Source organism: Poecile atricapillus, chromosome Z (assembly GCF_030490865.1).
Source record: "Poecile atricapillus isolate bPoeAtr1 chromosome Z, bPoeAtr1.hap1, whole genome shotgun sequence".
Classification (NCBI taxonomy): Eukaryota; Metazoa; Chordata; class Aves; order Passeriformes; family Paridae; genus Poecile; species Poecile atricapillus.
This window is the reverse complement of record NC_081289.1, coordinates 17,872,064-17,897,360: the sequence shown is the minus strand read 5'-3', so window position 1 is coordinate 17,897,360 and position 25,297 is coordinate 17,872,064. Positions and strand designations below refer to the sequence as shown.

General features: G+C 40.9%; 1 protein-coding gene across 2 annotated transcripts in view; it reads left to right on the top strand.

Moving 5' to 3' along the window:
- Positions 1–588: 588 nt before the first annotated feature.
- The window catches only part of LOC131592696 (serine/threonine-protein kinase B-raf), a 77,234-nt gene continuing 52,525 nt past the window's right edge, over positions 589–25,297 (top strand). For both annotated transcript variants that reach the window (XM_058864383.1, XM_058864384.1), the window contains exons 1-2: positions 589–916; positions 17,156–17,257. In XM_058864383.1, the coding sequence (XP_058720366.1) occupies positions 785–916; positions 17,156–17,257 (234 nt within the window). In that variant the 5' untranslated portion in view covers positions 589–784. The remainder of the gene's footprint in view (positions 917–17,155; positions 17,258–25,297) is intronic.

Genomic DNA, 25,297 nt, shown 5'->3' with positions numbered 1-25,297 from the left:
TCCCGAGGACAAGAAGGGGTCCCGATGTCTGCTGAGCCAGACCTGACCTTTCCCTAGCTTGGAGCATCCTGTGGAAACGTGACAAACACAGCAGCAGTTTGGGCGGCCAAGGCCTGAAGTGCTATCAGTGAAAAAAACAGGGATGTTTTATCGATCCTAGGGATCGAATATTTCAGTTTTCACTAGAGTTACAGCCGGCAGGTTAACATGGGGGTTTTGGGAGCGTGTCTGTCGCTGCCGCACGGTTCGTGCTTGTGAGGATTCACCCCAGAGCCGCAGCGCCGCTGTTCGCCGAGGGATGTCCGGCGTCCTACTCGTTCCTCGTTTGAATTCCGCCGGCATCCCGGGTTTCCCCGCTGCCGGGAAGGACCCGCAGAGCCGTCGGCAGTGGTGTTCAGCGCGATGCCGCAGCCGTGTGTGCGCTCCCCGGTTCCCGGTTCCCGCTGCCGCCGCTGCGCGCCCGCGCCGCCAGGGGGCGCTGCGGCGGGCGGGGCCGCGGGGAGGAGGCGGGGCCCGAGCCCACGTCCGAGTTCCCAGGGCGACGGGGCGGTCGCGCCGTGACGTCACGGTGCTTCCCGGTGACGTCAGGCGGGCCCATGCGCCGTGGCCGCGGCGATTCTGTGTGACGTCACGAGGCCGGCCGTGACGCGCCGGCGGCGCTGGGAGCGGGCCGGGACCGCGCTCGCCGCCCGCCCCTCGCACTACGGGTCGCGGCTGGGGCCGCCCCGGCGGCGGGGACGCGGCCGCCCCCGGCCCCGCCCTCGACCCGGCGCTCCGGCCCAAGATGGCGGCGCTGAGCAGCGGCGGCAGCGCCGAGGGGGCCTCGCTCTTCAACGGGGACATGGAGCCCGAGCCGCCCGCGCTCGGCGCCGGCTACGCGGGGGGCGGCAGCGGGGACCCGGCCATCCCGGAGGAGGTGAGGCCACGCGGCGGCCGCCCGCCCCCGGGGCTCGGGCCCGGCCGTGCCGGGGGCGGCCCGTGCCGGCGGGGGCCGGGAGCGGGGGCCGCGGTGGGGAGGGTGCGGGTCCCGGTCGGGTTGCGGAGAAGCCCGGCTCGGCGCCTCTGCGGCCGCGGGTGCCGTGTCCGGAGAAGGTGCTCTGTGGGGGTTTGCCATCGTTTCCCACCGATGGTTTAAAACACTCGAAATGTATTTCTAACCCCAGGTTGGGTTCGGTTCGCTTTGCGGACGTGCCTTTTGTGGACGTTTTTTGCACAAAGCGTCTTAGGAAATGTTAACGGACAGGGCACCGTGGAGGCAGTGAGGATGTCAGGCCTCTGGTTGGTGTCTTTCTTACATACTTCCTGTGTTTTTGGGGCTTATTACTTAACTTCCCAATCCCACGGGGAGCGAGCGGTACTACCTGTTTTGCTGGGGCTGAAGTGTGAGTTGCGAACGCTTCTGAAATGTTTTCGGAAGGGGGAATAAACTGTGCGGTAACAACACAAGGTGCTTCGCAGATTCAAAGCACTGTAGGCATCCAAGGCAGACCAACCTGCCAGATGCCATCCCTCGAGTCTGTTCTGTTCTGGAGGTAAATACAGATGCCAGAAGCTCTGCTGTTTTGTTCTCAGCGTTACCGGCTGGAGAGTGTTTCTGATCGGCTTTCCCCGATGTGTCTGTGCAGTTGGTACAAGACCTCTCATCTCTGAGCATCCTTATGGCCCTGCGAGATGCCCAGCCCACCGGGGAGCCTCTCCTTTCCAGCCTCCAGCAGGGAAAATGAGCTGGCTTGGACTAGCTGCTCTCAGAGGGGTCGAGTTTGATTCCAGACTCCCCAAAGGCTGGGGTTGTATCCATTTATTGACAGCACAGTGAGTTGAGAAGTTTGAGAAGTGCTAGAGCTTGTGCTGGGTAGATGGCCGGAAAGGAGAAGTAGGGAAAGAGTCCATCCCTATAGATGCTGGCAAGACGTGAAGTTGATTCCCTCATCTTAAGGAGTTCCTGACTTACTTGCTGAAGGTAGGCAAAACTCGGCAGTACACATCTATTTTACACCTACCCAGCATGGTGATTAAACACCTTGAGTAATGCTGGTCCAGTCTGAACTTTCCTGAGTAAGGAGAAACTCTTCAGCTGGTTGAGAAACCCAAACACCTGAAGAGAGGGGTTTAACAAACAAATGCTTTTAGCAGAAAAGTGAGGTTAAAAAGCTTCTGAATTTCTCAGTTATTTCTGTAATTGAATTCTGTAATTCTGTATTTTGTAATTAAAAAAAAAATCTATGTAATTAATCCAGTAGTTGGTTTATATTGTGGCCCTAGAAACAGCAATATCAATACAGCTCAGCTGCTTAAACTGAAATATAGAAGAGAGGAGAAGGCAGTGGCAGGAGGCAAGAATTTTTTAGAAAAATAATTTTTGTACTGAAGGGGGTGTCTGTGAAACTGCTCTAAGTCACTTGAACTTCAAAAATGTTTTAGACTCTGTCAGTCAGATTTGATTCCAAATGGTAAATTACATAGTGTGGCTGCTTCTGCTTCCATCCTGAGTATCTTCCCTGGATGAGGCAGAGAGACAAGTGGTCCAGCATGCGGAACACCTGCCGAGCAGAAAGGTTGATATGTTGTCGGTATGGGTGTAAGTATGTAGGAGGTGTGTGGAGGATAGTCTTGTATTATTTAAAAGGAAACACCTTCTGCATTGGAAATACTGAAACACACGGGTCTCAAGGCAGAGCTGGTTGCAGAGTTTTTGTTTTCTGATGTGGTTTTGTTCTGTACTTAGCTGGTTCTTCCTCAAGTTGTAGGTAATTAAGTTTTGTTTACTGTATAAGTACACCTATTACTTCACTTAAAGCTGTACCTTAATGAAGTTCAAGCCCAAAAAATTGCTGACACAGTTAAAATGGAAACTATCCTTAATACTAAAACAAGCCAACCTAAAGTGTAATGCAAGTTCAAAGTGACATAAGTCAGAAAAATACTGAAGTGCTTGTAACTGACTCATGGCTGCAATGTAAGTACGTGTTCTAGTGTTTTGTTTCATTGCTTCAAGACAAGGTAAATCTAGGCTTTAGCAACCTTGCTGTGGAAGCCTGTCAAGGAGCATGACCTTACTTATTTAAGGCAATACCTGAAAAGGTTTCAGTTCCTATAGTCTTTAGGGAAATGCAGTCCTGATTTCCAGAAGGCAGACCTTTAGTCCTGCACTCAGTTTCTGCTCTTAAAAGGGGAGCAGAGAAGAATTTCTGACATAAATTGAAGTCATCTTACACTTACTTGTTTGTTAGAACCCTCTGATAAACAAGATGTTCTGTATTGAGATTGTCATCAAGTGCTCTGTGTTGGTTACAGCTGCATCACTGTCCCTTATGAATTCTCAAGGGTTAGGGCTTTGAAAAACAGATTTAAGCCATATTGTTCAACTCATGACCAGATTGTAATCAAATAGTGAATTTATGCCTTTAAAGGTTGCTTTGGTAGCCTAAGTGCTGTTACTATAAATCTTCTAGTAATGAGAATTATATATTTTCTAATAAATAGTGTAATAATTGCTTAATCCTTTTTCCTCTGTATTGAAACTCAGAGTTGGTAAGGGTAGTTGTCCATGCAGTCATAGAAAAGATACAGGAAATGGCTACTTCTTTCAGACAGAAGGATTTGGAAAGGGTAGGGGCAAGTGTGTTTGGAAGAAATTTTTTCCTCTTCCACTCTCTGTTTGGCTGCTGGTGCTGGGAGGCCTCGGATGCAAGCTGGCATCCACAGGCACAGAGGTTGGCTTCTTCCCCAGCATGACTTCTCGGGACAAGAGATTGTTTGGATGGAAGGTTTTCAAAGCATTGCAGGGTTGTTGATATAGTAAGGAGTGTGTGACAGCTGGGAGGAAAAGGTTCTGCTCTTGTTGCTAGAGACTATTTACACCAATATTAAATAATTCAAATGGGATTTTCTGTACTCAGAGCTTTGTGCCCTAAACTGCTCTTTATAAGAAAAAAATTACTTTGAAGGCTGTGAAGTGAGGGCCTGAGCTACTGCATGGTTGTGTTCTAGGCAGCAATGCTGGAATTTATCCTGCATGAATATTAGTTATAGATTTAGAAACCTTAATCCTGTGGAACAGATTTAAGAGTAAAATGGAGAATGGATGAAAAGATATATAAAATGAAGATAGTGATGCCTTTTCATTCTAACCTTACAATATGAAGTAAGTGATGGGTTCTCATAACATAATGTAGGTACATGAAGTAAAAGTGGGATTGATTTTGTTGCAGTAGCATTTAGGGACCCTATGGGGTGCTGGGTATTAGAATAACTTTCCTTTAGAGTGTCTGTTTCTCTAAAGAGTTCGCTATTAAACTTGCTACTTATTTGGAAACTTGAAACAATGTGAGTGGTTTTTTACTTCATTGATTTTGTAGTTTTGGGAATACATTTTATGTTCCATCTCAATTACATTTCCTTGCTTTTGTATTCAGTGATTGAGCTAACTTCATAGTCTGTGAATGACATCCTATTTAACTGTGAGGACAAGTTAAAGTGGAGCTGGATGTGAAGCGTCATGTACCTAATATTCTGCAGTAGTATACCTCAAAAGATACATGAAATAATTGTTTCTTTTACATAGCATGGGAAAGGCCATGGCTGAATACTGTCTGACTTCGGGTCACAGCTTCGAGAAATGCATGGTCTGGCTGAGGGAAATCGAGAGCAGAGTACTAGCAGTGATGTGAAGTCTGGAAGGTCAGAGCTGTGAAAAAAGACTCAGTAAAATCTGAAGTTGTTGAAAATAGAAATGGAAATTGTGAAATCTGATGCAAAGAAGAATTCAAATAACTTGTTTGCCAGGCTTGTGGTGATTACTGCCAGAAGTAGTGAGTTTAAGTGGTAGCAGAGGAGATGGTTCCATGTTACTGAGATGTTTTTCTTTATGGCTAGGAGTAGTGAAGCATGAAAATAAACTTTCTGAACTTATAAATAAGCTGTTCATTAATAAACTGTCATCTGAACAGGCAAAAATGTATCAGGAGTGAAGGGGGAACTTTGATCCAGGTGTAAAAAAAAGACAATGAGTTTGGTAACCTCTCATCATTTTTTTCCTTAAGGTTTTTATGATTTATTTCTGGCAAGGTGGATCAAACATTAGAACACAACCTTGAAGTACTTGGGTTTAATGGGGATAGTAGAGATTTCTGCTTATGATGTTTTTCCCAAAAGGGAATAGGATTAACAGCTCTGTCCTGTGGTAGCTTGTTTGATAACACAAAACTTGCTTAATACAGTGGTGGCTCCTTCTAGAAGGTTATGATGTCTTGGGAGGCTTGTTTCTTATCTCTGTGGATATCCACAAATTGGTTGGATACAAAATGTTTAGTACTGATTTTTTTTTCCCTGACTTACAGTTTCAATTCTTAATTCCTGTTTGTATTTTGTTATAGTTGTTAAACTCAAAGATCTCTTTATTTTTAAAGCTGTTCTAATAATACACTTCTTGACACGTGTTTAGCCAGGAATGGCAGTTCTTTTGTTGCATGAAGTTAAAAATACTGTAGACCAAATGTGTTTTGAGTTTGGCTGTGTTTTTGGTTTGGTCGGGGTTTTTTTTAATGCAGATACCTTTTGATGGCAGCTATCTTTTAAATTAAACTGATAACCCCCGAGTTTCCTTAAGGCTGCAACATTCCACTTTGTAACAAATTTGTAGTTCAGTTTAATTAATTGTTATATCTATCAAAAAATTTGAATGCATGAAATATTTTGGAGAAAATTTGATTTAGAAGGCAATCCAATTTTATTTGTACTTACAAGAGAAACAAAAGAAGGTTTCGATTGTTCATGGAATTGCTAATTCTCTTCCAGTCCGGCCATCCAAGGAAGGGGTTTCAGGTTTAATGGAGGGGGTTTTTTGAAACGCAGTTTTGGCCAAGTGTAAGTTTTGTTTTCAGTTTGAACCAGTGGCTTCTGAAATGTTGTGAAATGTACAATGTATCAAAAATGCCCTGTCATAATTGTAGTCCCTGTGGCTGCTGCTGCTCCATCTGGGCAGTTAGAGCCAAGTCAATCAAATCTGAGACCCGGAGCTGGAGGTCTTGCCCTTTGCTGTGCCCACGTCACCCCCAGCCAGATCTACTCCCTTGTGCCCATTTGATACCACATAGGTCCTGTCCTGAATTGACTCCACTCACTGGTGTTGCAGCCTGCAACCTCAGGATCTTGTCCAGGGAAGCAGCAGGGTTCTGGGGACCAGCATGAAACACCAACGAGACGGGCTCCCGTTCATGAAACCATTTATTCAGCATGAGAACAAACTCAGGTCCAGAACAGAGAGCCCCGAACAGAGGCACAGCAGGGGTTTTTGAGGGACAGAACCGAGGGTTTCCACCTTTGAGGGTGGAGTTCAGGGTCAGGGACCATTAGAAACACACCAAGGGAGAACCCCCCAGGGACTCAAACCCAATCAGAACTCCTGGGCCGCCCTTCACAAGGGGTTTGGGGTGGGACAATGTAACTCTTTGTCTCCCTGAGGCCGCTGCAACAACTGGTACTGAAGAAAATCAGCATTGCTTTTGCTTAGTTTCTGCAAACTTAGTGAATGGAATCTCCTCAACATGAGGAGCACCCAATGAGTTCCAAAACGCTTGTGAAGTTGGATGCTAAAGGACTGCGGTAAGGGGGAGTAGTGGTAGTATGGTGTGTGTGTGTGTGTGTGTGTGTGTTACCCCTTTTCTGTTTGGTTATTATAAATAATCTTTGTCCCATGAAACTCCATTGGGGCCTTAATTTTTTTATATTTTAATAAGAAGTTGTGCTCAGATGAGACTTCCTTAGCTGGACTTGGCAGATTTAGGTCCTGACACCTTAGACTTTATGGTGTTGAGCTTCCCCTGGCAGATTGTAACAATCTTCCTTGGTTTCTCTGGAGCCCTTCTGAGCATGCCTTTTACAGAAATAGGATTGCATGCCATAGCTTTGCCAGTGTGCCAGGGATGTGAAAGTGTCTGTGAGCTTCTTGTGTAGCAAGCGTATGTTTCCAACAGCCTTGACCACGTGAGAGTTCTGGGTACAGTATTTCGTTTTGTGAGGTGTGAGATGGTTTTCATCATTTTCAACCGTTCACACATCTGTGTGTGAACACAGCTACTTTCTCATAGCTAGTGCAGGATACAGAAGTCAGCATGCAATATACACGTTCCTTTGCTTCAGTGTTTTTTATTCCAGTTGCTCTTGAGCTTTTGGGGCATACAGTGGAATCCTCCTAATCCTCCCTCCTGTGCACACCTTCTTTCCAAAACGTTGAAATAACATGTTCAGTCAGCTAATTCTCCCTTCTGTGGCCAGTGCTAAAGAAAGCTGGTTGATGCAGAAGTACATGCCTTTTCTTCTTTTTTTTCTCCTGCTTAAGCCCTTTGCTACATTTGGTTTGTTGCACCTTTTTAGCATTTGTGAGTTTTGGAGGAGCAGCAACAGCGTCTTTCTTTATTCTGTTTCTGATGATGTTTTAGGAATGTGAACCCTAGCAAAAAGAGTATAACAGGCAAAAGTCTAATTTGTAATCCTTCTCTTTAACTGGAGGTGCTGCCAGTTCAGGCAGGAGTTTTGAGGGAGCAGTAATGCCAGTTATTATCCCACCATGATGCTCCCCAACCAACATAAGCGTTTAAAATCAGAAAACAGAGCCTCTCTTCAAAATGGAGCTTGTTTTGCAGTGCCAGATATAGTGCTCGGTATCAAATGAATTTTCCACACTATCTGTATTAAATTCAGGAGATCATGTGAGTGTGTTTGAGCACTGAAGGGCACTTTTGTTTTTCTAAGGTTCTGATCGAGAGAAATGTTTTTGTGGGTTCTCCCAGTATACCTGCACAAAGCTTAGCACAAAGGGGTAATTCAATTTCTACATGAAACATACCAACTTTGTTTAAAATCTTTCTCTGGGAGACAAGCAGAAAAGGCTGGTAATGAGCGATTGAACTTAGTTTAAGAATGTGTTGCGTAACTAAGTGGCTAGGAATTTTTCTTTTGACCCCAGAAAGGGGGATGCCAGATCTAATGTCTTGATCTGTTACATAGTGAGGCTTCTTGAACAGTATCATTATTAGTAAAGCGCTTGTTAAATGCGCTGGTAAGTAATAAATACTCTCCGAATGCAGTTACAATGTGTTCAGGCAACATTTTCTGACACTTGGATCACAGACACCTGGCTTAATTTTTTTACTCTTGTTTATCTCAGATAAGGGGTTTGTTTTGAGGGTACACATTTCTGGAGTCAGAATAGTGTGGCTAGTTTTTCTCTCTCTAGTACAAGTTATTCACTAATAATGTTTGAAAAGCACTATAAAATCAGCCTGAAATAAAATACACCATTATGACTAAGAAGTTGGTAGTGTCTAGATGTTTGGAACTGGATGGTTGTATATTGGTGCCTCAGTCTTTGATCAGGTTTTGAAATTTTATTAATTAAACATAATAGGTCAAATATTCTCTATAATAGGTTTAAGTAATGTAGATTTAAATGTGAGTCTTTAGTATAGTCTGAGGTAGCTTTCAGAAAAGATTTCTTTAAGCGTTCTATAATTCTGCTAGAATACAGTTTGTACTGTTTCTTGTGACATTTTTAAGCCTATGTAAATCATTGAAAATTGATGTAACTTTTTCCAGATTCTAGGTTAAGTGGTGAGGGTATTTATTTTTTTTTTTAATTCTCCTAATTCTACAATGGATGGCAAGGAGCCAATTCTGCCTTTTAAATTATTTCATTTTCCAGGGTGGTACTGGTGTTGCTAAGGCAGGATGGTCTGTTGAGTAGAAGATAGAATGCTGTTTAGGACAATGTGGTTTCTGTGGCAGTTCCTATTTGACTTTTCCTTGACTAGGAGCACATAACTTGTGTTTTAAAAATAAAAAGAAAAAAACAAGTACATTTGCTCTATTTCAGCTTTTGAGATCTGTTTGTGATAAAAATAGGATACCTTAATTTCTTTATTGGATCACAGATATTTCTAAACAAGCTGAGTATATTTCTACTTGACCAACAATTCCAGCTGTCTTTTACATTTTCTAATCAGCTGGTAGGAAACTATGCACAGTAGTCACTATGTAGTAACAGTTTAGTGGTGGAATATTGCGAAGTTTGTAACAAATTATTTTATGGATTGGTAATATGAACTTTTAAATAGGTGCTGATTATCTTTTCAGCGTAGTGTAATTAATTGTGTAGTCTGGCAAGGAGAGAGAAGAATTAAGTTCTGTAGTTCAGCTGAAACTGAGTTTATTTGTTTTGTCATTTTAATTAATGTGACCCAAGCTGTGTAAGAGCTCTACTGGACGAGCATTTGCTTCTTATAGGCAATTATTGTAATTAGCTGGCTGGCTTCCTGCTTTCCATCACAAATGTGACTTTTCAGCTTAAGGTGTGCAGAGAAATAGTCTGGCATCTTCATTATGATCTTTTTAAATGTCAACAACGCATGGATTTATTGTTATTGAGATTCTGTGGTAGTTACCTGGTTAATGCAAAATTGCCTTCTTAAACAGGTAAGAAAATCTAGGTAGTTTATTTCTTCTTTTATTTATTTTTTTTTAAACTTGTTACTGTCTAGGGAGAAGTTGTTGAATTCATGAATGTAAATACAGTGAATTGTTCCCGAACTCGTTCTGTGCGTGATCCTCGTGACTACTGAATTAGTATCAAAGTGAATAAGAAGGACTAGTAGTACTGCAACACAAAAGCCATGAAAAATACGGAATTAAAGATTTAGCTGTGCAACTGGTGGTTAATGATTTAAATGAGGGATATAGGCAGCTCTTATTTTTCCACACACTGCTGTTCTACTGTGGTAGAGAACATTTGTTAACTTTCCTTTTTATAGTGCTTGGAGGCAAATTCTACTTAGCAGCAAGCAGCAAAGATGGCAGGTGATGGAAAAAGTGGGAGAATGAAAGAGAATTGAAGCCTAAACAGGAAGGATGCTGCTTCATGGTGGCCTGAATCCATCTAACTGTGAGCTATAGAGAGGAAAGGTGGCTTTTTCACCAGCTGAGATGATCACTGGGTCCTTTGCCAAGCTGTTTTAAGCACAGTAGACTGGCAGAAAGCTAACCTTGACAAAGAGAACAATTTTTCACTTGTTTAGCGTACTGAAAGGGTTCAGCCAAAGGTTTATGTTATGGAGAAATAGTAAAGAAGAGAGCAGGGGTAAAAAACCAAGGACAATATGATAATTGCACTGGCATCTTGGCTGGTGTGAGCTGCAAATCAGTCAGTGCCTAAGGCTCTTGGTGGCTTCACTCTTACAGAGAAACTTGGTTATGTTACAAGGATAGATTTCAATGCTTTATTCTTTACAATTTTTAAATTTAGTTTAAAAAATATTTTTAAACACTTGCAAGATGTAAGGAGCATTTGAAGACTGAATTTCTTTGTTAAAGAGGAGGTAACTTAAGGGGCAAAGTCCTGTCAGACTGAATGACTGTTTATTTGGCTTTAAGAGTAGAGCTGAATGATGAGCAATTGGGTTTGTGTTTAGAATTAATGAAAGCAAAAGGCATAGATTGCTCTCAGTTGCAACTGATGGTTTGCAAAGAAATGAGAGACAGTTTATTGAAGATCTGTGAGCTCTTCAAAGATGACACTTTGATACGCAAGTGTTAACTTAGTTTCCTAGTTTCTTGGAGAAGGGTGGAAGTTATTGGGTGTTTAGTTTTGGTGAGGTGGTTTTGTTCAACAGGAGCAGTGTCAGTGCAGCTGGAACCTGCACTGCTAGTTACAAGTTAGTCTTGCCTTCATAAAAACTGTTACTTGTTAAACGGAAAATAGATTTTCATCTTGAAGCCTTTTTAATATTTAATTGACTGCTGTGCTTCTAGCAGATGCTCACTGATCACATTACTGTATTAATTGACCTAGTTATGATCCTAGTTGTCAAGCAGGATGGTACTGAAAATGTTGTACCTCTTCTTGAGGATTTTCCTTCCTAAACGTAGTATTTTACATCTTCCCTAAGGTAATTCATCATGAATCTAGAAAGATACATTCACAGGCTTTTGTGGAAAAAAAGATAATGGATCCTTTTTCTCTTGGCTACAGTCACTTCTTTAGATATTGCTTTCTGTAACTTATTTACTAGTCTGTGGTTGTAAGTTTTATTGACTAATCTTGAGCTACCTACATACAGACTTTGACAGTGTTCCTTTGTTGGCTATCTCAGATGTTTTAAAGGACCTATAAATAAAAATGATAAAAATTATTCACTGAGATTAATAAAAAGTTGAGAAATATGAGCTAGGAAAGTCAAGCTTGATGTTGACCTTCATTTCACTTGCATAAACTCTCATATGAAAGCCATTGCAAGCTGGTTTTCAATTCAGTAAAGCTTTTCAGCTGTTGGTATTTGTCACGTTTGTTTAGTAAAAACTTTAACTGCGCTGTTGAAAATGTGGTAAGCAAGAAGAGCCAGGAGAGTAGGAAAAGTGGAAAAATTAGCACAGTGGATGCACAACTTGAAAGAAGCTTCCACACAGAAAAGGAGAGGAGCTATAGCCTGGCATACTGGAGGAAGGCAAGGACTCTTCGTCCCACTGTCTGTGCTTGTTCCAGCACGTCTGCAGAAAATGAGAAGCAAGCTTAGTAAGAGTTAAGAAGAGAACTAGGACCAAGATGAGTGAGGGGGGGAAAGTACCTGAAGGAGGTACCAAAGTGCAAGAAAGAGGCAACAGTGATGGTCAGCATAGAAGTTCAAACCCACACATTTTGCATCTTGCCATGCAAATGGTTTGGTGGGCTGCTCTGGTATTAAACCCATTACTATGTTCTCTTGCCAATCTTTCACCAAGCATCTCACTTTCAAATTAGTTGATATAAACCTAAAGACAATCTCATACATGACAGCTTTCTTAAGTGTTTTCTGACAAGTGGATCCTTGCTCAGAGGACCAAACAATTGAATTGATCATGTAAGAAAGAAGACTGAAAGGACTGATTGGAATAGTATTGGACAGGTATTGATGATTTTGTCGTATTTATAAAGCAGTTTCCAAATGAAATGCTTAATTTTTCAATTGGTTTATTCTTTAATTACATTGTTAGCTCTATCAAAGTATTCTGTGTCATCACTAAGTGTGATAATCCAAATGCAGGACATACTGTTCCTGGGCAAATAATGCAGTTTTTTTTCTTACAGAATAGATTTGAACTTTCAGTGTCTTCTACCAAGTATGAATCATACAGCGTGGAGTTGGGATGCTCTGTAAGATTTGAGTAGTGATGCCAGGTGCAGAAAGTACGAAAGATATGTTTGCTTTGTGATGTCTCAGGCACTGCACATTTTGACAAGCAGCAAGGGATGCGAAAATAACTTTGTGGCTTAACCTTCTGTGTACCTGAAACTATTGTCCGAAGGCTTCTTGAGCTTTCTCAGGATTGGTGCTATGATCGCTTCCCTGGGAGGGCACTGGAACAGGCTCCTGGTGTGACTCCTGGGGATGGTCCTGTGCAGGGGTGGGAGTTGGACTTGATGATCCTTGTGGGTACCTTCAAACTCAACATATTCTGTGATTTGTGCAGCCATAATCTTCCCTGAATAGAATGGATTTAGACTTCTACTGTATCTGACTTGCCTCTGGCTTGAAATAGGTCATTGTCTTTATTGCATTGTAAGGGAATGCTTATTTGCAAAATTAATGCACAATTATCCACAATAGGCAGATTCAAGTTGATATATTCCAGTATATCTGGAATATTTCCAGTTGTCTGGCTGCCTGTGTCTATGTTAGCCTGCGTCAGCTTCCTTGTGTCAGCAGCACTAAAAGGAGAATCAAATCTAATCTCTTGTGATAGAGAATAACCTTAACCTAATGCTACAAGATAGGCCAGGAACATTTATTTGATGCTTTTTTTGGAAAAATGATATGGTTATCCAAGCTGTAAAGGATTCATTACTTTTTCATGGAACTACAGTTTAAACAGTGTCTCAAATCCCCATTCTGTTTCCTATGGAAAGGGACCAGACTTGCATGTGGGCAGTACTGGATGCACTGCAGGTTTACTTCAAAATGCATTAAGGCTTCCAGGAACTGCCTCTGAGGCTGGCATCAATTTTTGTGTTTCTGTAAGATGCTTCACAACTCTGGTTTTATGGTTTCCTACAGGTGTGGGTTTCATAAATATAGTGGAGTGCTCATACAAGAATAAGAAAAAAAATACGTCTGTTCTTTCATAATAACTTTCAGGCAGTTTTATTTTACTTCTAAAGAAGTGTCAATAAAGAGTGGATACAGGGATTACTTTAATCTTTAAGAACTTGGGTTTATTTTGTGGTGTAGGAACAAGCTCTTTGGTCTGGAACTGATTGATTAAAGGATTCTGTATGCCATGTTTTTGGTGTCTCTGTTGTTAGGCAGTTGTTTGCTGATGTCCTGGAATGTATGTGCTTATGGGCAATGAGACCCTAGGCCATTTTTTGCAAATTTGGATTTCATATGGACAGTTTAAAGAAACCTATATATCTGTGAGTGCTGCTGAACTCCAGAGATGTAATTCTGAATAACTTAGAGTTTCAGGGTGTTATGCACAGCAAAGATGGGGCTCTATCTTGGCTCAAGGTCTGCAAAGCTGGGCTGTGCTCGTGACACAGACAAGCTGAGTTGTCTGAACAAGCAAGTCTGCAAGGAGGAAAGATGGGCTGAAGCTGCTGGCTGTGAAAATGCAACAGGGGTGGTGGAGTTATTGTGAGGCAAAAGCTGTGGGTGCTGTGGTGGCCAGCAGCAGACTTTTCTGAGTCAAATGAGGTCACTTTTTCTGGATTCCAGTGAGGAAAAGACTTGAGTTCCTTCAATTGAATTGAAGTAGCAATAGACCCTGCATAGTAGGATGCAGTATACCTGAACAGGGGTTCATTCTCAAGCCAGCTACTTAAGGTTTGCTCTGGACCACAAAAAACTCTTAGTGTATACACAGAAGGCACATTTGCTCTAAGTAAATAGAAGTACAAGTTGCCACTTAAAAGGAAATTGTGAAGCTATGACATTTGTTATGGCATATGTGTTCTTGGGCTAGAATATGCTAGTCAATACTAGATTTGTGAAAGTGCTCATCTTGTCAGAAGACTTGATGAATATGGCACACAAAATAGCTTCTCCATTTCTATGAGCAACAAGTAATTAATTGTTTCTATGGCTGACTTTGATAAATTTCCTTCTGCCTTCAGTGTACTTTTAACTATGAGAAGCCTTTCGAAGATTATATAAATCCATATTAAAGTTAAACTGTAAAGTTTAAAATTAAACTGTAAAGTTCAGCTGTGGAAAGGCTCTTGGTTTACTGCACAGATATATACTAGGTAATTCAGGGCAATGTTTTCGGTCCCTCTGAGAGATTTTGTCTTCCATTAGACTGTAATTTCAGCTTCTTCATGTGAAGATATTTTCACTGTAGGCTGGCAGCTGGCACCAAGTTTAAAATTTTTTTTCAACAATCATAGAATCACAGAATGGTTTGGGTTGAAAGAGACCTTAAAGATCATCTTGTTTCAACTGCCCTGTCATGGACAGGGAACCTTCCACTAAGCCAGGTTGCTCAAAGCCCTGTCCCACCTGGCCTTGAGCACTGTCAGGGATGGGGCACCCACAATTTTGCTAGGCAGCCTAAATTAGTAGGTTCAACGAATGTCATGGTACTAACTACTAACTTTGCAGGAAGATCTCTGCCCTTTTTGGAGGCTATTTGATTCTCTTTCCAAAATAACATGCTTCCATTGTGCGTATTGCTGGTGGTGTTATATTTGTTATTTGGTATCTTTACTGTAAGAGAAGACAGAAGCAAGGTTCTGGTTATGGAAATAGAATATAACATGAGTGGGGAAGTTACTTGTTATTGATATTGCAAAAAAAGTATTTGGAAACTGATGTGGTGGGGGCTCATTCTTCTTGGCACTGGTGAGGCCTCACCTGAAGTACTGTGTCCAGTTCAGGGCTCCCCAGTACAAGATGAATTTGGCTATCTATACTGGAGGGAGGAGCTGTGCTGGCTAGGCTATCCACTGAACAGCCACAAAGATGCTGGGCAAATGGAAAATGAGGCCAGGCTGTCTTCAGCAGTGGCCAGTGACAGAACCAGAGGCAGTGGACACAAAATGAAACACAGGAGGTTCCTTCTGAACATCAGGAAGCATTTTTACTGTGAGGGCGACTGAGCACTGGCACAGCCTTAGGGAGGCTGTGGACTCTCCATCCTTGGAGATACTCAAAAACCATCTGGACATAGTCCTGGGCATCCTGCTTGGAGGAGGAGCTTGGAACAGATGACTTAAAGAGTTCCCTTCCAACCTCAAATCCTCCTGCAATTCTGTGTTGCTTTGTCTGTGAAGAATCTTCCATCTCAATCTTTCTCATTGCCAGAGAGTTAAGTATAGTAAATTGTTCATTATGATAAGGAAAACCTTTGCTGGGTAAAATTGCCAGAATAACCAAATAATAGACATTTCCTTAAGTACTAATAAACCTGTTTCTGGAAGTAATCCTGAGATAATTCGTAGGATTGCCAGGAAATCTCAGTATATGCAGTCCAGGTTAACAGCATGTTACCAATTACATGGTAAGCAAACATCCTAAGCCTTACATTGAACAAGTTAATTGATATGGTGTTGATTCATGATTGTTCTTTTCACCAAGCATACAACTAGTCCTTGCCATCTTGGGAAAAAGAAATAACCAAATACAGAAAACCTTCTCTTTGCTGCTGGTTTGCTAGGTTCACTGATAAATGATTGCAAGCTGAGAAGCGAGTTGACTCCCACCATTGCCTCAAGGGAATTTACATACAGAATACTTGAGTAGCACATTCTCTGGTATCCCCCCACTCTCACTCTTTGTAGTTTGGTTTGCTTGTTCCTGAGCAAACTATTTTTGCTCAACTGCAGCTTCTTGATGAAGTCTTTGTTCTGGTATCTATTCAAAAACTTGGGCTAGAAACAAATCAATCATTAGTTTACTTCAGGAAATTGTTGGCAGATAACTGATATCTAGAAATAGAATGGGTGAATACGGTGATGTGCAAAGTGCAAGCTCAGTGTTTTAGAGTTTGTTTGTTTGTGAACTTCTCAATTTACATACTAAAACTTATTTTGATCCATCTTGGATTGCATCCCATTATTGGTGCCTACTTTAGGATATTAAATTATATGCATAATGGTTTTTTTGCAGAGGTAGGTTCTCACAATTTGTACATCCAGACCTGATCTTGAGACTATGTGTTATATATTATATATATAGTTAAAATCTGTGAAGTAGAAAAGAGATAAACTGGGAAAGGTAACAGGAATCCTGAAGCTGGCTTTGGAAGAAGTACCCTGCGGATGCTTTTTAGAGCATCCTGGCTCTAAAAACTTGATTGAATAATTTTTTTCTGATAAGTAGTCTGAATAACATATGTATATGTATGAAGGAGCAATGCTCCTCTCTTCCTCCCTCATCCTCCACTATAAATTTCTGATTTTGCTTGGACTTGCTTCTTATATCAGTGTAGCATTATTGCTTTAAAGGTTTGGTTTTGTGCTTTGCTGCCTTATTTAGGTATAAATTCAGATTCATAATACTGTTCACCTACAATAGTGTCCAAATCCTAAAGTGAACTCTTTCCAGTTGTGAAGAATGAGTAGCAGCATGAGTGGTTTCACAGTAAAATGCTGTAGGTCATCTCTGCGCACAGGAGGTAAATGTCATTTTCAGGTCATGTCCAAGGTCTGTAGCTTGCAGGGTAGACTGAATATGGAAGCTGAGACATAAAAGGTGCTCTTTAAAATCAAGACATCCTATTGCCATGGAAATAGAACTCTAGGTCTGGGTTTGTGAGTATCATTAACACACATGGCTAAGGTTTAATAGAAAAACTCCTTCACTAAATTTTTAGTATTGTAGAAGTTGGTTTGCAAAGTCTTGCAAGGAAAATACTTAATATGATTGATTAACAAGAAAAACAAGCCATTCTTAGAAGCTGTTTATTCAATAGGTCCTGAATTTTAAGACCAAATGTAAGTTTTTTCTGTTTATTTCAGAAGTAAACTATTACTGACACTGGATGAACAGGATAAACTTTTGCTCTCATTAATTGATAATTAATTTTTTTATTTTGGACTTTTATTAAATATTGAGAGATTCTTGTTTTATTCTAGGACAGATTCTGTAGGCTTCCTCTGATGATTAAAAATTTTAATTTTCTGTTTTAGGTGTGGAACATTAAACAAATGATTAAATTGACACAAGAACATATAGAAGCACTGCTAGACAAATTTGGAGGAGAGCATAACCCACCATCAATATATTTAGAGGTAAGTTTACATTCAAACAAATGTGGACAGATGTGTGTCCACAAATGTTATCTTAATCTTATGTGAAGCTTCTGAGGTTAAAACTGAGAACACCTTTAATAAAAGGGAATATACTTGTGCATTGCAAACTGAACTCAGATCTTCTAAGAGCTAGAAAGGGATTCAGTAGGGGAGGATCAGTGGCATTGTGTAATAATAATGTTGGTGCAATAGAAATGTCAAGCCTCTTTGTAGGGGCCAGGAGAGAAAAGATTGTGTTTATAATGGAGGAAGTCATGCTCTGTTAAAAGCCAATGTATATGCATGAAAACATTTTTTAAGACTAACTTTGCCTTTAAAGCAGTTGACTTCCCTTTTTTGTCTTTGAAAAATGGTCATGTATAATCCAAAATATTGCATTAGTAGAAGGGGACTTCTTACAGAAATGCATAAAATTCTGGGGTGGAGTAAAAATTTTAAGCCATTTTAAATTTGTAAACTAAACTACAAATTCAGTATCTGTATTCTTTCATCACTCCAGATTCATAGAGTTGCATTGACATAGGACCATTAAGAGCTTAGAGAGCTGCATGCAGAAGTTACCTCTGTTAGGAACTGAACGGGCATCATGTGCTTCAAACCTGCCCTTTTCTTGTTTCTCTCAAGTATTGAAATAACTGGAGGTCAATCAGATTTCTTTTGTAGTCCTTTATTTTGTAATTGCTGCCTAAAGGTACTGGGTAATTAAAAATAAAGATTTCATTATTTGAGGTACTTCTAGCTTTTATCTTAATATATTAGAGCAGGGCACCAAGTTGATTATACAAATGTTGACATTACGTCCTTAACAGTTAAGGTCAAATGAGGCCCTCGGTGGTTGCTTTACTTATTGCTAATGTGAAATGGGAGTATTGAATCAGTGCTATCACTGTTTTATCCACTCTATATTTAAGCACACCTCTGTTTTCACAAGGACCGGTTCATTCCATAGATCTGGATTTATTATTGCCACATGCAAGCGGGTTTCGTTAGATTGTGTATCAAACCACAATAGCAATGAACTTAGTCTATACTAAGTCTGGATTTAAGGTAGGGAAGTTGTTAGTTCATCACAGCTATTTGTCACTTGCTTTTATTGAAACTAAAACCAAGATCAATTACTGGAAGCTCTGTGTTGTGTAGATCATTGATAGGGAAAAGAACATTTACAGTCATAAATACGCACTGGGAAATGATTATGACAGCATGAAGAGTAAGTCTGAAATAGTTGGTGACCACAAACTATGAAGCTGAAAGCAGATTTGCAAGTTCAGTATATCCATGTGCCACTGAGATGAAGCTCCAGCTCTCTCATCAGTGTGGTATGGTAGCCCCCTGAGGCAGAGCAGGGTGTTCCTCTGCTGCAGTGAGTTCCACTGGATCATGAGCACGTCTTGGGACAAGTAGTGCTGGTACTGACCAGGGAGCCACAAGCCATTGGGAGGAAGGTGAAAGGGGCTGACATTGTGCTTTTGGAGTTGTTGTCCCATGAGACAGTCCTGTTGAAAGAGCCCACCATGATTGAAATTAAAAGCTTGCTCTTCCCAGCTCTTTGCTATGTGGTTCCTCTGCTTCCTTTGTTCTGGTACTTGCAGTACTACCAGTCACTGATCTGTAAGGAAAATACCCTGGTTTTGTTGGATTACTTTACCATCCAGTTAGTAGTTTAAACCTGATCATGATGAAGCCAGTGAGCCCCAAAACTGTGATTAAGATTAGGGAAGGGATAGAGTTTGCAGCTGTGAGCCAAGAACTAGAAGATGGTGTGAGAGAGGAAAGGAACTTTTTATTTGGATGGTCACTAGCATAGATTAGCTCATCCTCAGATACATTTATCAAGGTGAACAGTATTAAATGCTGCAGACCTGTGATTTGTTTAGTGTGTAGACTTCCTATGCTAGAGCTAAAGTGTGAAAAAAAAAAAAACAAACTCTATTACTGAGAGCCAGATCCAGTTAGAAGCAAGATTATTCTCTACCTTTGACTGTTTATTTCAACTCAGGAGGGATTGTCTAGTGGGTCCTTTCTGTGCCTTTCCCACCTTTTGACTTGGTCATGAGGGCTTGCTTTCTGTTCTTAGCATTTACTTGGCAGCAGTTTATCTGAATCTAACCTGTCACTGCTAGAGTTCTTGTTTTGACTTCTGTATTCCATCACATCAGAGAAAGGGCCAGGAAAACTCTGGTTGCAGCATAGATGGACAAAGCTATATGTAAAAAGTTTTAAATGTAGTATGATAAAGTGTGAAAGAGCATGTTTGCCTCTAGGAAATGCAGAACTAAAAAAACACAGTAGTTTTGAAATAAATAAAAAAATGTCTATCTAACCTGTGTTAGAAATAGCAAACTTTCCATGTACAGTTAGTGTGTGGTATTGGGACTGGGGCTCAAGTTCTGTACCTGGGTGTGATCGCTGACTTCTGTGGAGGGCTCCTCTTTCCCCTTAAGCTCTTACCTGTAGTCTGTGTCTAGATATTGATGTGATCTCTACTCTCACCAAAACACTCGTGTGGGAAGGCAATGGAACTCGGACTCCATCCATCATCTTCTGATCTTTCTATTTTTATTGCTTTGCCAAAAACTCATTTCTGGCTGCAATACAGTCCTGCTTTTACCCAGAATCTGTATGGATAGTTTTGCTAGTGTGTTACTTGAACTGCATTACCTTTCCCTTTGTTGCCTTAGATTCATAGAATGGTTTGGATTGGAAAGGATCTTTAAAGGTTGTCCAGTTTAACACCCCCCTGCAATGAGCCAGGGCATCTTCAGCTAGATCATGTTGCTCAGAGCCCCATCCAACTTGGCCTTGAATGTTTCCAGGGATGGGGCATCCACCACTGCTCTGGGTAACCTGTGCCAGCGTTCTACCACCCTCATCATAAAAGTTTTCTTCCTCATGTCTAGCCTGGATCTACCCTCTTTTAGTTTAAAACCATCAGCCCTTGTTCTGTAACAGCAGGCCTTGCTAAACAGTCTGTCCCCATCTTTCTGATAGATCACTTCAATTATCAAAAGGCCCTTTAACTGTTACAGGCTGAACAACCCCAGCTCTCTGTCTATCATCATAGGAGAGGTGCTTCAGCCCTCTCATCATCTTTGTTGCCTTCCTTTTTACTCCGACAGGTCCATGTCCTTCTTAGGTTGGGAGCCCAGGGCTGGATGCAGCACTCCAGTGGGGGTCTCACAAGAAGGGCAGAATCGCCTCCCTTGGCCAGCTGGCCACACCGCTTTTGTTGCAGTCCAAGATATGGTTGGTAGATCAGACAGACAGACAGATAGACAGACAGATAGACAGACAGACAGATAGACAGACGGATAGATAGATAGATATAGGTTGATAAAATTCTGGGCTGTGAGTTCCAGTTCATGTCCAACCCTTGCTAGCTCATGTCCAACTTTCCATTCACCAGTACCTATTCTGCAGGGTTGCTCTATTCCTTTGTCCCTCAGCCTGTATTGATGCTGATTTTAAAATCCTTCTGCTGCTCTGACCTCTTTCCATCTTCCATAAAATGTGAGTGATTCTTAAGAGCTCCTTAAGAGAGTAAATTGTGCCTCTTGATCATCTCTTGATGCTGCTATCAGCAAGCATGTTTTCTTCTTTTAGCAAAAGTTGAAATTAGCCAAAGCTAAATGCTAGGTAAGCATCTGCAAATGACCACTTCGGCTTTCACCCACATTGCCTTCCACTAGGTGTAAACATCTAGTTTTATTGTAATGCTTCCTGCAAAACCATGGCTATTTTTATTATTCTGACAAGTTTGACAGCTATCCATCCATCTTCCAGTATGTAGAGTTTCAGTATCATAGGTTTTGTTTGGTTCCTTTGTACTTCTGCCTGGCTTTACATCTTTAATTTACTACACTTCTCACTGCCTGCTTATGTTCACAAAACTTGCAGCCCCTTGTGCACTGGCTTTTGGCCTGTGTTGGAGCTGCCTCTGAAGACCTGTCAAGTGAAGTTGTGGTTGAACCTAGTGACAACATTGCCTTTCAGTTAAAAGTGAAAGGAAGGCATGGGGGAAGCAGAAGCTCATGAGAAAGGTGAAGAATTCAACAAGAAAATAATTCTGAAAATTGGGCATTCAAAGGTTATAGTCAAATTGTTTGTGCATTGCATATAAAATATACATCTCATTTAACAATAAAAAGGAATTTATGCCTTAGTTACAGTTGCTCAAGAAATAGAAGCTTTTGTTTCTGTGTTCATCTGAGAGTGAAGACAAAATTTTTGCCCCCCCTCAGATTTTATTTTTTTTTTTTCCCCCAAAATTCAGGAGAGGGTGTCAATGCATTTTATGTCAAAAGAACTTTAAAACTGGCAGCTGTTGTTGCAGCCATCATTTCAGGTTTCATCAACTGACTATGAAAGAGGAATACTTTTCTTGAAATACTGAAAGTGATTGACTTGCGCTGTGTTGAGTTCAGCATATATTTAATTTTTCCTGCAAGAGGGGATACTCAGATTTAGGGGTATCTCCCTGCCTTGATCCATCACTCCTCAGTGATGGTCTTATAAAGGTGAGTGTGCAGCAGGGGTAATAGAGCAGAGCATGCAAGCCTGGATGGAAAATGTAGTGTGAAGCTGGAGGGCAACAAGTTGCTTGTCTTGGTCCTCCCTGTGCAGGAAAATTAGGGCTCAGGAGGGGAGACCAAAGCTGCAGAGAGACTTCTGAGTATGTGTCTGAGGTACAGGGGGAGGAAACAAAATGTACAGAAGAAAGAAAAGAACACTTGTCATTAACCACACAATTTTCTTCTAATTATTATAATTAGTGATAGCTTTGGGAATCTTGTCAATGTTCTCTAATATGATGGTAAGAAAAACTTTTCTGTTTGTTCTGTCTGGAAGAAAGAATAAATCTAGTAAGCAATGACTGCATTAAAATCCAAAAATGGCTTGTAGCCAAATTTTCTTCTTATATAATCTTGGCTTTTAACGTCTCCCATTTGCTGTGTGTGACCTCAGCTCAAACAGAACCCTGGAAATCACTGTCAAACCACAGAATGGTTTGGGTTTGAAGCAAAGCTGAAGATCATCAAATTCCAACCTCCCCTGCCATGGGCTGGGAACCTTTCAATAGACCAACCTGCTCTAAGCCCCATCCAGCCTGACCTAGAACAGGGATGGGGTGTCCTCAGTTTCTCTGGGCAACCTGCTCCATGCATCACCACCCTCACAATTTTTTCCTAATATGTAATCTAAACATGCCCTCTTTTAATTTAAAGCCATTCCCCCTTGTTCTGTCACTGCATGCCTGTGTAAAAAGCCCCCCTCCAGTTTTCCTGTAGGGTCCCTTTAGGTGCTGTAAGGTCTCCATGGAACTGCCTTCAAGCCAAAGAACCCAAATTCTCTCACCCTGTCTTCATATGAGAGGTGCTCCAAATATTTGAAATAACTGTTTGACTCAGTAGTTATAGAAATATTATTAATTGTATTTTTATTTTCTCCTGGAAAAAAGAGGCTGCAGAAGCTTCTCGGTAGGTTTTAGAGTGCTTCCAAAAAGTGTGGTATCTCAGTAGCTGAAAACATCAATGATTTTTGTCTTCCCACATAATTTCTTACTGCGTTATATCAGTCCTTGAAGTGTTGTTTCCCAAAATATATAGTTTGTGACTCATCATGGAAAAACCCTTTTCCTAAGGGTTTGTCTAAGCATTGTAAATATTGAAAATATTTACTGCAAAGAAGGCTGCTATTATGATACTGGGAAAACCTGGAATTCGCTTAGCAAAAATGGTTAAAGTATGCGGTTGTATATTCTTTAGGACAGCCATCAAAATTTATATTTCTTTTGTCTCTACCAACAAAATACTGCTGAAAAGGATAAGCTGAGTTAGGGAAAGGAGAGTAAAGGCCTGTATATTGGTAACAAATGCTGTGTACAAACTGGAATGGGTTGCACAGACCCAGGCTGGCCAAAAGCACTCAGCTCAAACTTAGAAGGAAGGGATCGTGCTTAAATGCCTTAATCAGATTTGTTAGCCTTTCTAGACTCTTAATGACTGTTCAGGGAGGCCTTACCTATTTAAACTTCCCAACTCCTGTGTGTCCTTTTTGCCCCATAGTCATGTGTACAGTATTACCTACCAGCACTTAGTTGTGAGAACTGAAACAGTATTGGCCCATTTGCGTGTAAATTCTTGTCTAGAATGAGGTTGCATTCTGGACCTGTTGATTACTTTAGTTAACAGTCCAAGACTAAGCTGCCAGTTCTTTTGGGGTTTGTTTGGTTTGTTTTTTTGGACTCCACCCAAAATGAAATGGTATGCAAATGTATAGAATTACAGTGGTATCAAACTAAGTTTTAGAACTCGGTCAGCTTTCTAATACTGTATTGAAGGAATCATTCTCTTTCTTACTCCTACTCTTGGAAGCAATTTAAAATGAGAATTGTGGGGGTAGAGGTGTATTTGCCCCCAGCTACCGTGATTTTTATTTTTTTCCTAGCTTTCTCTTTGCCTGGAGCTGTTCTATTCAGAGGCATTGCTGTTCTCAGTTTTGGGAGTTTGGCTGTTGAATGTCAGGAGAGTGTTTAATTTCTTACTCCTGTATATCTGAAGAATCCATGCAGGAGGTCAAATCAGTTAATTAAAGAAGATTACCTCTTTGCTGATCTGAAGTATGCTTATTGCAGCAGCATGCAGATACTGTCTAAAATAGATCTTGGTGATGAATCTCAGATTGTTCCAGACTGTGGGATTCCAGGAAAACGCTAACGCTGCATATAGACACTGGGAAACCTGGTGGCCCTCTGGGGAATTTCACATTGGTTTTTACCAGCCTCCTAACAGATGCTGTTCAAATATGTTGGACCAAAACTGGAGTGTCTAAAGTTAGACTAAGTACAGATTTAGGAGTCTTACTAAATGAAGAAATCATGACGTATGTTACTGTCTATCTTCAGCTCCCATTTAACTTAGTGGGATTTGCATTTGATCAACAGCCTGAAAGGTCAGACATCTTTTAAATAGAACCACAATCTTAGTTTCAAAGACCAGGAACCTGTAGTTTAGGCTTTTGAATCTTGCAGTGTGTGGATATTAGCTAAAGTTGAATGAGGGAGAGAGACTATGGCAAAAACAGTTATTTGCTTGAGTTTGGTGTTCTAACCAGTTGTAGTAAGGGGCAGAGAGAAGGGGAAACCAAATTTTGCTACTTGGGAGTCTCACAGATTAATTTTTTTTTTTAATTATCTTGTTGCTTTTTATTTCCTTAGATGATTTCCTTAGATGATTTCACTAGAATGTATAGCCTGGTCATGGCCCAAGAAAGCAAATTTCAAATATAATACAAATGACATGTAAGAAAAAAAACATGCATGTTTATAAGAAAATCCTTTTTTTTCATTAACAGAACTCTTTTGGCACATCCACATAACATCTCTCAAATTCTGTTGACTTTTGAGGTCAGTTTTTATTTTGTCAGCAGGTTGCTACATTTAAGAAGTAACTTTAAGGCTGCTCCTCCTGAGTATATACAATAGTTAGAACTGCAGAATAGATACAGCAGAATAAGAGAGCAGTCATATTTTGGCATGTGTGCACATTGAATATAAACATACCATCTTGTAATGCTTTAGCTGGAGTTTGCAGCTTATCAGACATTGATGCATTTTAATTAGCTGAAATTTCAGGGGTGTTCTCACATGTATGAGACTATATGATGTGCAAATATACTGATATGCAATGTAATTAAAACTCACTTTTTGTTCTATTTGTGATAGCCATAGGATTATGTGTAGATTGACAGGTTGTGCTGATTTTAATCTAATATTCAACTTTTCAAGTATAGGCATTGTGAAATGAAACTTTGTAAAATCACACCAAGTTGGGAGCAATCTGAGCTGTCAATGACCCACCCTCAGGATACCAGCAGCAAACTGCACACAGGGCTGCAGCAGCAAATGAAGAGGCACCCATCCACTCTTTACTTGTGTGGCTGCTTTGGGGTGGTGTCCAGCATGGAGAAGGGAAGCTTCAGGAGGAATCTGCAGGCTCTTTCAACCTAGAGAGTCAGACT